We start from the raw sequence: 12,500 nt of genomic DNA on the forward strand, positions 1-12,500 counted from the left end.
TGGAAATTGCTCCCAAGGATGAACCAGACTTGTGGAGGTCTACAATTTATTTTCTGAGCTCTTGGCTGATTTCTTTTGATTTTCCCATGATGTCAAGCAAAGAGGCACTGTTTGAAGGTAGGCCTTGAAATACATCCACAGGTACACCTCCAATTGACTCAAATGATGTCAATTAGCCTATCAAAAGCTTCTAAAGCCATGACATCATTTTCTGGAATTTTCCAAGCTGTTTAAAGGTACTGTCAACTCAGTGTATGTAAACTTCTAACCCTGTGAATTATAAGTGAAATAATCTGTCTGTAAACAATTGTTGGAAAAATTACTTGTGTCATGCACAAAGTAGATGTCCTATTGTTAGATTAATTTGTATTTTAAGAATAATGACTAAAGGATTTCACCCCAAATACAGTATAAATGTTAGAATTATCATGTAGTGTCAACCCACTAACAGAGGGGGCGGTACTAAACATTCAAGGGTGAAGGGGAAGGCGGAAACTGTTAAAAAAAGGAGGAGCATAGTGCCTTTGTTTGTCAAGAGGTATAAAAACAGTATGTATATGTTTTTGGCGCCAGAGCTCCCCATGAATAAAACTACAGATCCTTCTTGTTGGTTGTGGACCTTGAATCATTTATGATTAAAACCAGAGCCTTACAACCTCTGGTAATGATTCAAGCTTAGGGTGAACTAGAGATAGAAATTCACTTGACACCTAACCGACTTGCCAAAGCTATAGTTTGTTAACAAGAAATTTGTGAAGTGGTTGAAAAACGAGTTTTAATGACTCCAACCTAAGTGTATGTAAACGTCCGACTTCAACTGTAGATTACCTCCCTTCAACAATAGACAATGTGTTACCTACACCAATATCAACACCATCATCTCTGCAACCCTCCTCCACGCCACTGACCTTCTGATTTTGTCTCTGTAGTCTATAATCATTCTCAGCAGATAAACGAGGTAGAATCACAACGAGGTAGAATCACAACGGTAGAATTACAACGGTAGAATTACAACGAGGTAGAATTACAACGAGGTAGAATCACAACGGTAGAATCACAACTAGGTAGAATTACAACGAGGTAGAATCACAACGAGGTAGAATTACAACGAGGTAGAATCACAACGGTACAATTACAACGAGGTAGAATCACAACGCTCCCCACGCCTCATTATTTTCCTTTTTGATATTTTTTAATTAGCCTACAAATAGCCATCTCCTTCTTCTCATGTAGAGTACTGTACCTAGAACACAAGGGTTGGATTAGCACCAAACAAGTTCATGTCAGAAAAATCACGTAGAAAATCTGGCTTACGGTTAGCCTTATATACATTATCTACTGGCATCATTTTAAATTGAGAACTTAAAGCTACCTCATCAATATGCAAACGATGTGTGAGTTTAGCTATTCTCTGCTTCAGGTGTACAATGACAAGGGACACATTGATTGCACATGCCCAGTAGGCCAGTTATACCATCATACTGTAGGCCTCTTGGCTGCATTGATGACGCATGTCAATATGATCAGCTGCAAAACAGGTTCACATGGCTGATATCCTGAGACAGAGTGACAACCAAATAAAACCGATAGGAGAGCTCACAGCTGGACAACAAGGTCATGTTAGGAGAGCTCACAACTGGACAACAAGGTCATGATAGGAGAGCTCACAGCTGGACAACAAGGTCATGATAGGAGAGCTCACAACTGGACAACAAGGTCATGTTAGGAGAGCTCACAGCTGGACAACAAGGTCATGCTCACAACTGGACAACAAGGTCATGCTCACAACTGGACAACAAGGTCATGTTAGGAGAGCTCACAACTGGGCAACAAGGTCATGTTAGGAGAGCTCACAGCTGGACAACAAGGTCATGTTAGGAGAGCTCACAGCTGGACAACAAGGTCATGATAGGAGAGCTCACAGCTGGACAACAAGGTCATGTTAGGAGAGCTCACAGCTGGACAACAAGGTCATGTTAGGAGAGCTCACAACTGGACAACAAGGTCATGTTCGTTTGAGAAAGCAACACAGAAACACAGAGCGATTGGAGACTTCACAACTTTCTATTGCAGAACTGTGATATGTGATGAATGAACGTTGACACTAGTTCATCTTGAATAATGTTTTTAAGTTAACAATGAAAACAAGTTTAAACACTTCAATGAATCAACATTTAATTAATACAAATATTATTTCAAAATGTACAAATAATCTAACTTGTTTGTAAATGTTAAACATCTTAGTAAGTAGGCTATTATTACTAAATTATAATTTCAGGTGAACAAAAAAGTCCATACCAGAGTTGGCTAACCTTGCTCCACTCCCTGATCTACTGGGTGAGCAGACTTCAATTCCAGCCCAGCAATAATACACATTATTATCAACTCATTAGGTTTGATAAGTTGAAAGAGGTGTGTTAGTGCTGGGCTGGAACAGAAGCCTGCACACCCAGCATACCTCCAGGAGAAGGATCAGGTCCTGCTACAGTTGTAATAGGTTTGTAGCCTACATTGTGTGTGACTTTTAGCTGTATTGTTGTATATAACATTTGCTAACATAAGTACACATACAACCCAGTGATGTGGCAGCAGTCTCTTGGGACATTCACTGGGACCTCTTCATATGCAGACAGGCTTTCGCAGCTCACAAAGAAACAGCCTTCATTTTACTACAATTACACAGTCCTGACTATTGTCTCTCTGTCTGTCTTCATAGTTTTCCTCTCTAGGGACTAAAACTGGAGAATCTTTTCATGATGTCATCCCACAACCTGCGCTAAATAACTGGTACACCTACTCCCTTTCTGACAGCTGGAGCAGAAAACCCTTTCACCCTCTTCCATTGCTGTTGTCTACAAATTCATTTGGAGCATTAGTTTTTACAATGATAAATAGGCCTACATCAGGATAACAAGCTAATATGAAGTCAGCTGATGATATTTCACTTAGCAATAGTAAGTAAGTAAGTTGGCTAGCCAGCTAGCAGCTCATTAGCCTACACACAGTGGCCTGCTGTAGCTAGCTAGCTAACAAGCAGCTCATTAGCCTACAAACAGAGGCCTGCTTTAGCTAACTAGCTAACAAGCAGCTCATTAGCCTACACACAGTGGCCTGCTGTAGCTAGCTAGCTAGCAAGCAGCTCATTAGCCTACACACAGTGGCCTGCTTTAGCTAGCTAGCTAACAAGCAGCTCATTAGCCTACACACAGAGGCCTGCTGTAGCTAACTAGCTAACAAGCAGCTCATTAGCCTACACACAGTGGCCTGCTTTAGCTAGCTAGCTAACAAGCAGCTCATTAGCCTACACCTATTCAAGTAAGTCGGTAAATACATTTTGAAAATGTAATAAAAACCCAGATGTATTTTTTATTAGCTACAGCAGGCCACTGTGTGTAGGCTAATGAGCTACTTGTTAACACCATGCCAATAAAGCCACTTTGAATTGAATTGAGAGGGGGGAGAGAGAGAGAGAGAGAGAGAGAGGGGGGAGAGAGGGGGAGAGAGAGAGAGAGAGAGAGAGAGAGAGAGAGGGGGGAGAGAGTGGGGGAGAGAGAGGGGAGAGAGAGGGGGGAGAGAGAGGGATGGAGAGAGAGAGAGAGAGAGAGAGAGAGGGAAAGCGAGAGAGAGACAGAGGACAGACAGACAAAAACATTTAGAATGAGAGACAGAGAGAGAAAGAGAGAAAGAGGAGGGAGGAAGAGAGGGATAAACTCTAATGGAACGTTTTGACCAGAAGCGGTGCCTCCGCTTGACAACTCCTCGCTCCAAAAGATTGTCCGCTTCGTGGGCGTGAGCATAGGCATGAACCTATTCAAGTAAGTAAGTAAATACATTTTGGAAATGTAAAAAAAAACAGATGTATTATTAATTATCTACAGCAGGACGCTGTGTATTTACTTACTTACACACACACACACACACACACACACACACACACACACACACACACACACACACACACACACACACACACACACACACACACACACACACACACACACACACACACCCAAACACAGATAGTCAAGTTACAAAGATATACAAGGTTAGACTCACCCAGAATAAGTAGAACAGTTCTGGACTCCATCTCAAAGACAGACTGATATTATATCCACACCAGACAACTAGTAGGATCCAAATAAAACTAGTCCTGTCAGAACAATCAGTCTGAGATTAAATCTGTTTTACAGTTGAATTCAGATTGAAGAAAATCCCAGGTTAAGAATGTTTGTATTCTGTATGATTCACGGTGATAAAATGAACAGAAGAAAACGTACAAATATCTTCCCTCTCTTTTGGCGAGACAAGTCTCTGTGTGAGCCGCGTGGAGAAAGAAAAACAACTACTTTGCTCTCCTCTCTCCGCTCCCTCTTTCTCTTTCTGAAGTTTAGTCTCACACTGTTAGAGCCCGCCCCTTACTCTCTGTTTCACACTCCCCCTTCTGTTTCACCCTTATATCTCTCTCTCTGTTGCCCTTTCTGTTTCACTCTTGTTTTTCAATTTCAATTTAAGGGCTTTATTGGCATGGGAAACATATGTTTACATTGCCATAGCAAGTGAAATAGATAATAAACAAAAGTGAAATAAACAGTCAGAAATGAACAGTAAACATTACACTTGCACAAGTTCCAAAGGAATAGAGACATTTCAAATGTCATATTATGTATATATACAGTGTTATAGCAACGTGCAAATAGTTAAAGTACAAAAGGGAAAATAAACATAAATATGGGTTGTATTTACAATGGTGTTTGTTCTTCACTGGTTGCCCTTTTCTTGTGGCAACAGGTCACAAATCTTGCAGCTGTGATGGCACACTGTGGTATTTCACCTAATAGATATGGGAGTTTATTAAACTTGGATTTGTTTTCAAATTCTTTGTGGGTCTGTGTAATCTGAGGGAAATATGTGTCTCTAATATGGTCATACATTTGGCAGGAGGTTAGGAAGTGTCACGTCTCCTCCGGTTGTTCCCCCCCGGCGCTCTGATTCGCCGGTCTACTGAGCCACCGGTCTGAGCGCACCAACTCGGCAAACACAGGAATGGAAACCCAACGCACCCTAATCACCTCCAGCGCACCTGCACCTCATCATCTCATCACCACCCCTATATAGCGCTGGACTGTTCAGTCATTGTTGTGTGTGATTGTTAGTGTCACGTCGTTAACGTGCGCTTTGTTATGCTCTTTCTCAGTGTTAAGTAAAGCTTTTCTTAATTCGGGGTCAGTCACAGTGGTCAGGTATTCTACAACTGTGTACTCTCTGTTTAGGGCCAAATAGCATTATAGTTTGCTGTGTTTTTTGGTTCATTAATTATTTCCAGTGTGTCAAGTAGTTACACTACATGACCAAAAGTATGTGGACACGTGCTCGTCGAACATCTCACTCCAAAATCATGGGCGTTAATATCAATCAATCAATCAATCAATTTTATTTTATATAGCCCTTCTTACATCAGCTAATATCTCGAAGTGCTGTACAGAAACCCAGCCTAAAACCCCAAACAGCTAGTAATGCAGGTGTAGAAGCACGGTGGCTAGGAAAAACTCCCTAGAAAGGCAAAACCTAGGAAGAAACCTAGAGAGGAACCAGGCTATGAGGGTGGCCAGTCCTCTTCTGGCTGTGCCGGGTGGAGATTATAACAGAACCATGCCAAGATGTTCAAAAATGTTCATAAGTGACAAGCATGGTCAAATAATAATCAGGAATAAATCTCAGTTGGCTTTTCATAGCCGATCATTAGAGTTTAAAACAGCAGGTCTGGGACAGGTAGGGGTTCCATAACCGCAGGCAGAACAGTTTAAACTGGAATAGCAGCAAGGCCAGGCGGACTGGGGACAGCAAGGAGTCACCACGGCCGGTAGTCCCGACGTATGGTCCTAGGGCTCAGGTCTCTCAGTTGGCTTTTCATAGCCGATCATTTAGAGTTGAAAACAGCAGGTCTGGGACAGGTAGGGGGTTTCGTAGCCGCAGGCAGAACAGTTGAAACTGGAATAGCAGCAAGGCCAGGCGGACTGGGGACAGCAAGGTGTCATCATGCCCGGTAGTCCTGACGTATGGTCCTAGGGCTCAGGTTCTCAGAGAGAAAGAGAGAACGAGAGAATTGAGAGAGAGCATACTTAAATTCACACAGGACACTGGATAAGACAGGAGAAGTACTCCAGGTATAACCAACTAACCCCAGCCCCCGACACATAAACTACTGCAGCATAAATACTGGAGGCTGAGACAGGAGCGGTCCGGAGACACTGTGGCCCCATCCGAAGAAACCCCGGACAGGGCCAAACAGGAAGGATATAACCCCACCCACTCCGCCAAAGCACAGCCCCCCGCACCACTAGAGGGATATCCCCAACCACCAACTTACAATCCTGAGACAAGGCCGAGTATAGCCCACAGAGGTCTCCACCACAGCACAAACCAAGGGGGGGGGTCCCCCCACTTTGCTGCTATAACAGCCTCCACTCTTCTGGGAAGGCTTTCCACTAGATGTTGGAACATTGCTGCGGGTACTTGCTTCAATTCAGCCACAAGAGCATTAGTGAGGTCTGCACTGATGTTGGGCCATTAGGCCTGGCTCACAGTCGGCGTTCCAGTTCATTCCAAAAGTGTTTGATGGGGTTGAGTTGAGGAATCTGTTTAGGCCAGTCAAGTTCTTCCACACCGATCTCGACAAATCATTTCTGTATGGATCTCACTTTGTGCAGGGGGGCATTGTCATCCTGAAACAGGAAAGGTCTTTCCCCAAACTGTTGCCACAAAGTTGGAAGCACAGAATCGTCTAGTATGACATTGTATACTGTAGCGTTAAGATTTCCCTTCACTGGAACTAAGGGGCCTAGCCCGAACCATGAAAAACAGCCCCAGACCATTATTCCTCCTCCACCAAACTTTACAGTTGGCACTATGCATTGGGGCAGGTTGTGTTCTATTGGCATCCGCCAAATCCAGATTAGTCCGTCGGACTGCCAGATGGTGAAGCGTGATTCATCACTCCAGAGAACGTGTTTCCACTGCTCCAGAGTCCAATGGCGGTGAACTTTACACCACTCCAGCAAATGCTTGGCATCGTGCATGGTGGTCTTAGGCTCATGTGCTGCTGCTCGGCCATGAAAACCCATTTCATTAAGCTCCCGATGAACAGTTCTTGTGCTGACGTTGCTTCCAGAAGCTGTTTGGAACTTGGCGGTCCTGTTCTGCGAGCTTGTGTGGCCTAACACTTTGCGGCTGAGCCGTTGTTGCTCCTTGACGTTTCCACTTCACAATAACAGCACTTACAGTTGACTGGAGCAGCTCCAGCAGGGCAGGAATTTGACGAACAGACTTGTTGGAAAGGTGGCATCCTATGACAGTGCCACGTTGAAAGTCACTGAGCTCTTCAGTACGGACCATTCTACTGCCAATGTTTGTCTATGGAGATTGCATGGATGTGCGCTCAATTGTATACACCTGTCAGCAACGGGTGTGGCTGAAATTGCCGAATCCACTAATTTGAAGGGGTGTCCACATACTTTTGTATATATAGTGTATCTTTTAGTTTTCTCATGATTTGGTTGGGTCTAATTGTGTTGCAGTCCTGGGGCTCTGTGGGGTCTTTTTGTGTTTGTGAACAGAGCCCCAGAACCAGCTTGCTTAGAGGACTCTTCTCCAGATTAAAATTTCTCTGTAGGTGATGGCTTTGTTATGGAAGGTTTGGGAATCGCTTCCTTTTAGGTGGTTGTAGAATTTAACGACTCTTTTCTGGATTTTGATCATTAGCGGGTATCGGCCTAATTCTGCTCTGCATGAATTATTTTGTGTTTTTCGTTGTACATGGAGGATGTTTTTGCAGAATTCTGCATTTAGAGTCTCAGTTTGGTGTTTGTCCCATTTAGTGAATTCTTGGTTGGTGAGCGGACCCCAGACCTCACAACCATAAAGGGCGTTCTTGCTCTTTCCCTCCTGTCACTCTCTTTCTCTTTCTGTTCCAACTCTTTCTCTCTCTTTCTTCTTCCTTTTTTCTATTCCTCTATCATTCTCTTCTTATACCACTAGTCTCTGTCTAGTTCCCTCTCTTATTCTGGTTCGCGGTCTCTCTCTCTCTCTCTCTCTCTCTCTCGCTGTCTCTCTCTCTCTCTCGCTGTCTCTCTCTCTCTCTCTCGCTGTCTCTCTCTCTCTCTCTCTCTCTCTCTCTCGCTGTCTCTCTCTCGCTGTCTCTCTCTCTCTCTGTCTCTCTCTCTCTGTCTCTCTCTCGCTGTCTCCCTCTCGCTGTCTCCCTCTCGCTCTCTCTCTCTCGCTGTCTCTATCTCTCTGTCTCTCTCTCTGTCTCTCTCTCTCCCTCTCTCGCTCTCTCTCGCTGTCTCTCTCTCTCTCTCTCTCTCTCTCTCTCTCTCTCTCTCTCTCTCTCTCTCTCTCTCTCTCTCTCTCGCTGTCTCTCTCTCGCTGTCTCTCTCTCTCTGTCTCTCTCTCTATCTCCCTCTCTCACTGTCTCTCTCTCTCTCTCGCTGTCTCTATCGCTCTCACTGTCTCTCTCTATCTTTAAATAGCTTCTGAAAACAAGCCCATTGTAATTACAACCTATATTTAACTGTTTATTTATTTTCCCTTTCATACTTCAACTATTTGCACATTGTTACAACACTGTACATAGCCGATAATATAACATTTCAAATGTCTATAGTCTTTAAAAACGAGAGAGAGAGAGAGAGAGAGAGAGAGAGAGAGAGAGAGAGAGAGAGAGAGAGAGAGAGAGAGAGAGAGAGAGAGAGAGAGAGAGAGAGAGAGAGAGAGAGATATGTTCTTTTGAGTGTGTATACGGTAGTTCTAGTTTTGGAGAGTCCGAGAGGCTTATTGATCTTGGTGCATCACGACTGAAAGACTGTGGTTAGACTGCAGGCCTCACACACACTGAGGGTCTTTATATGACACTCACACACACACACACACACACACACACTGAGGGTCTTTATGAAGTGATATATAGATTACCTCCCTTCAACAATAGACTCTGTGTTACAGTTCCCTCCTCTCTTCCTCCCTCCTCTCTCTCTCTCTTTCTCTCATTCTAAATGTTTGTCTGTTTGTCTGTCTGTCACTCCTTTTTTCCTCTCTCTTGACCTCCCCCCTCTCTCTCTCTCTTACTCTCTGCCCCCCCTCTCTCTCTCTCTTACTCTCTGCCCCCCCTCTCTCTCTCTCTTACTCTCTGCCCCCCCCTCTCTCTCTCTCTTACTCTCTGCCCCCCCCCCTCTCTCTCTCTTACTCTCTGCCCCCCCTCTCTCTCTCTCTTACTCTCTGCCCCCCCTCTCTCTCTCTCTTACTCTCTGCCCCCCCTCTCTCTCTCTCTTACTCTCTGCCCCCCCCTCTCTCTCTCTCTCTTACTCTCTGCCCCCCCTCTCTCTCTCTCTCTTACTCTCTGCCCCCCCCTCTCTCTCTCTCTCTTACTCTCTGCCACCCTCTCTCTCTCTCTCTCCCTCCCGAGACGTAGATGTAGATTAAGGCAGCCCCCCTCACCTCTCTGATTCATAGGGGTTGAGTTAAATGCAGAAGACACATTTCAGTTGAATACATTCAGTTCTGCAACTGACTACACTCATAGAAAAAAAGGTGCTATCTAGAACCAAAAAGGGTACTTCAACACTGTGTTAAAGTTCATCCATCACTTCCTCCCTCCTCTCTCTCTCTCTTTCTCTTTTTGTTTGTCTGTCTGTCTGTCTGTCAGTCTTGTCTGTTTGTCTGTCTATCTGTTTGTCTGTCTGTATGTCTGTCTGGCTGTCTGTTTGGCTGTCTGTTTATTTGTCTGTCTGTCTGTTTGTCTCTCCCCCCTCTCTCCCCCCCTCTCTCTCTCTCTCTCCCCCTACCTCTCTCTCTCTCTCTCTCTCTCTCTCTGTCGTCAGTCTCTGGGCTAAGACGTAGAGAAATCTGTATTCATATCAGACCTGGGTTCAAATACTATTTAAAACATTTCAGATCCTTCTATTTCTAGCCTGTCTGAAGTGTCATATGGGCATGGTTTGTACATTAGCCGCTATAATTTTGGTTCAATTACGCCAGGCAAGCTCAATCAAGCCCATATAAAGTATTTGCAATGATATCGAGTAGTATCTGAATCCAGGTCTGACTCATTGAGGGACTCTCCAGATAGCCAACTAGTGTCAGTGCTGCCACTATGTTGCTTCTTGGAAACATTGATATTCTGACAACAATAAATAACAGAACATACCCTGAACATAGCATTACATAAGTACCTGAACGTACCTTAAGTACAGTAACACATAATGTAACATATACTAACTTATAGCATAACATAACATAGTAGCTAACGTATATTAAGATATTATCTTAACACATTATAACATAAAACAACATACCAAAGCATGGTATGACATAACACATGCTGACCACTGAGAACTGCCAAACTATCTATACACACTGAAACTGTGTATACACACTAAAACTGTCTATACACACTAAAATTGTATATAAACTCTCTTGTAAATAGTCCTGTAGTTTATAGATGTTCTAGATAGAGTTGTAACATTCACACTATATCTATGGTTGGGTTGTAACATTCACACTATATATATGGTTTGGTTGTAACATTCACACTATATCCATGGTTGGGTTGTAACATTCACACTATATCCATGGTTTGGTGGTAACATTCACACTATATCCATGGTTTGGTGGTAACATTCACACTATATCCATGGTTTGGTTGTAACATTCACACTATATCCATGGTTTGGTTGTAACATTCACACTATATCCATGGTTTGGTGGTAACATTCACACTATATCTATGGTTTGGTGGTAACATTCACACTATATCCATGGTTGGGTTGTAACATTCACACTATATCTATGGTTGGGTTGTAACATTCACACTATATCCATGGTTGGGTTGTAACATTCACACTATAATAATAATAATATGCCATTTAGCAGACGCTTTTATCCAAAGCGACTTACAGTCGTGCGTGCATACATTTTTGTGTATGGGTGGTCCCGGGGATCGAACCCACTACCTTGGCGTTACAAGCGCCGTGCTCTACCAGCTGAGCTACAGAGGACCACGTCTATGGTTGTTACATGGTTGGTAAAGGGTTGGAATATTCTGTAGCCATTCAACTATAACTGACAAGGAATTATGAAATACCATATAATATACCACAATATCTCTATTTGTCACTCTCTTACACACACAAACACACACACACACACACACACACAAACACACAACTAGTCAAGGTTAGACTCACCCAGAATAAGTAGAACAGTTCTGGACTCCATCTCAAAGACAGACTGATATTATATCCACACCAGACAACTAGTAGGATCCAAATAAAACTAGTCCTGTCCGAACAATCAGTCTGAGATTAAATCTGTTTTACAGTTGAATTCAGATTGAAGAAAATCCCAGGTTAAGAATGTTTGTATTCCGTATGATCCACGGTGATAAAATGAACAGAAGAAAACGAAGAAAAAAAACTTCCCTCTCTTTTGGCGAGACAAGTCTCTGTGTGAGCCGCGTGGAGAAAGAAAAAAAACTTTGCTCTCCTCTCTCCGCTCCCTCTCTCTCTTTCTGAAGTTTAGTCTCACACTGTTAGAGCCCGCCCCTTACTCTCTGTTTCACACTCCCCCTTCTGTTTCACCCTTATCTCTCTCTCTCTCTGTTGCCCTTTCTGTTTCACTCTTGTTTTTCAATTCAATTCAAAGGACTTTATTGGCATGGGAAACATATGTTTACGTTGCCATAGCAAGTGAAATAGATAATAAACAAAAGTGAAATAAACAGTCAGAAATTAACAGTAAACATTACACTTACACAAGTTCCAAAGGAATAGAGCCATTTTAAATGTCATATTATGGCTATGTAGAGTGTTGTAACGATGTGAAAATAGTTAAAGTACAAAATGGAAAATAAATAAACATAAATATGGACTCTCATTCTCTTTCTCTTAGAGACCGCCACTCTCTTTCTCTTTTTCACCTTGTCTCTCTCTCCTGTTTTTCTCTTCTTAAACCTCTTGTCTCTCTCTAGTTCCCTCTCTTATTATTGACATGGAAATTAGGTTCTCATTCACTGTTTAGTTCTCTCTCTCTCTCGCTCTCTCTCTCTCTTTCTAGGGGGTTAACTTCTCTGAATAGCTTTTGAAACCAAGCCAAGTGGAACATAGAGCTGAGAGAGCGATCGGAGAGGGAGAGAGAGGGTGAGTAGGAGCGAAATATAAGGGGGTGGGGGGGAGAGAGAGAGAGAGAGAGAGAGAAAGAGAGAGAGAGAGAGAGAGAGAGAGAGATGTGTAATGGTTCATCTAAACAGCTGCTGTTCTAGAGTCTTTGCCAGTAAGTAATCCAATCTCAGCCTCCGTCTCCGTCCTCACTCTCCGTCCTCGCTCTCCGTAGCTCTCTCTTTCTCTCTCTGTTTCTCTCGCTCTCTATCTCTCCTAGTGTTGTCAAGATACTAGAATTTTGATTTAGACTCTCGATACCAAAACAATACCAAAAAGATACCACGGCAAAAA

At 43.2% G+C, this 12,500-nt stretch overlaps 1 protein-coding gene across 1 annotated transcript in view; it reads right to left on the reverse strand.

The window, feature by feature from the left end:
* The window catches only part of LOC121564738 (adhesion G protein-coupled receptor E5-like), a 65,764-nt gene extending 61,450 nt beyond the window's left edge, over positions 1-4,314 (reverse strand). Inside the window, exon 1 of the mRNA XM_045227041.1 lies at positions 4,057-4,314. Within this exon, the coding sequence (XP_045082976.1) occupies positions 4,057-4,087 (31 nt within the window). The 5' untranslated portion in view covers positions 4,088-4,314. The remainder of the gene's footprint in view (positions 1-4,056) is intronic.
* Between the last annotated feature and the right edge of the window lie 8,186 nt (positions 4,315-12,500).

Source organism: Coregonus clupeaformis, chromosome 18, assembly GCF_020615455.1.
Source record: "Coregonus clupeaformis isolate EN_2021a chromosome 18, ASM2061545v1, whole genome shotgun sequence".
Lineage (NCBI taxonomy): Eukaryota > Metazoa > Chordata > Actinopteri > Salmoniformes > Salmonidae > Coregonus > Coregonus clupeaformis.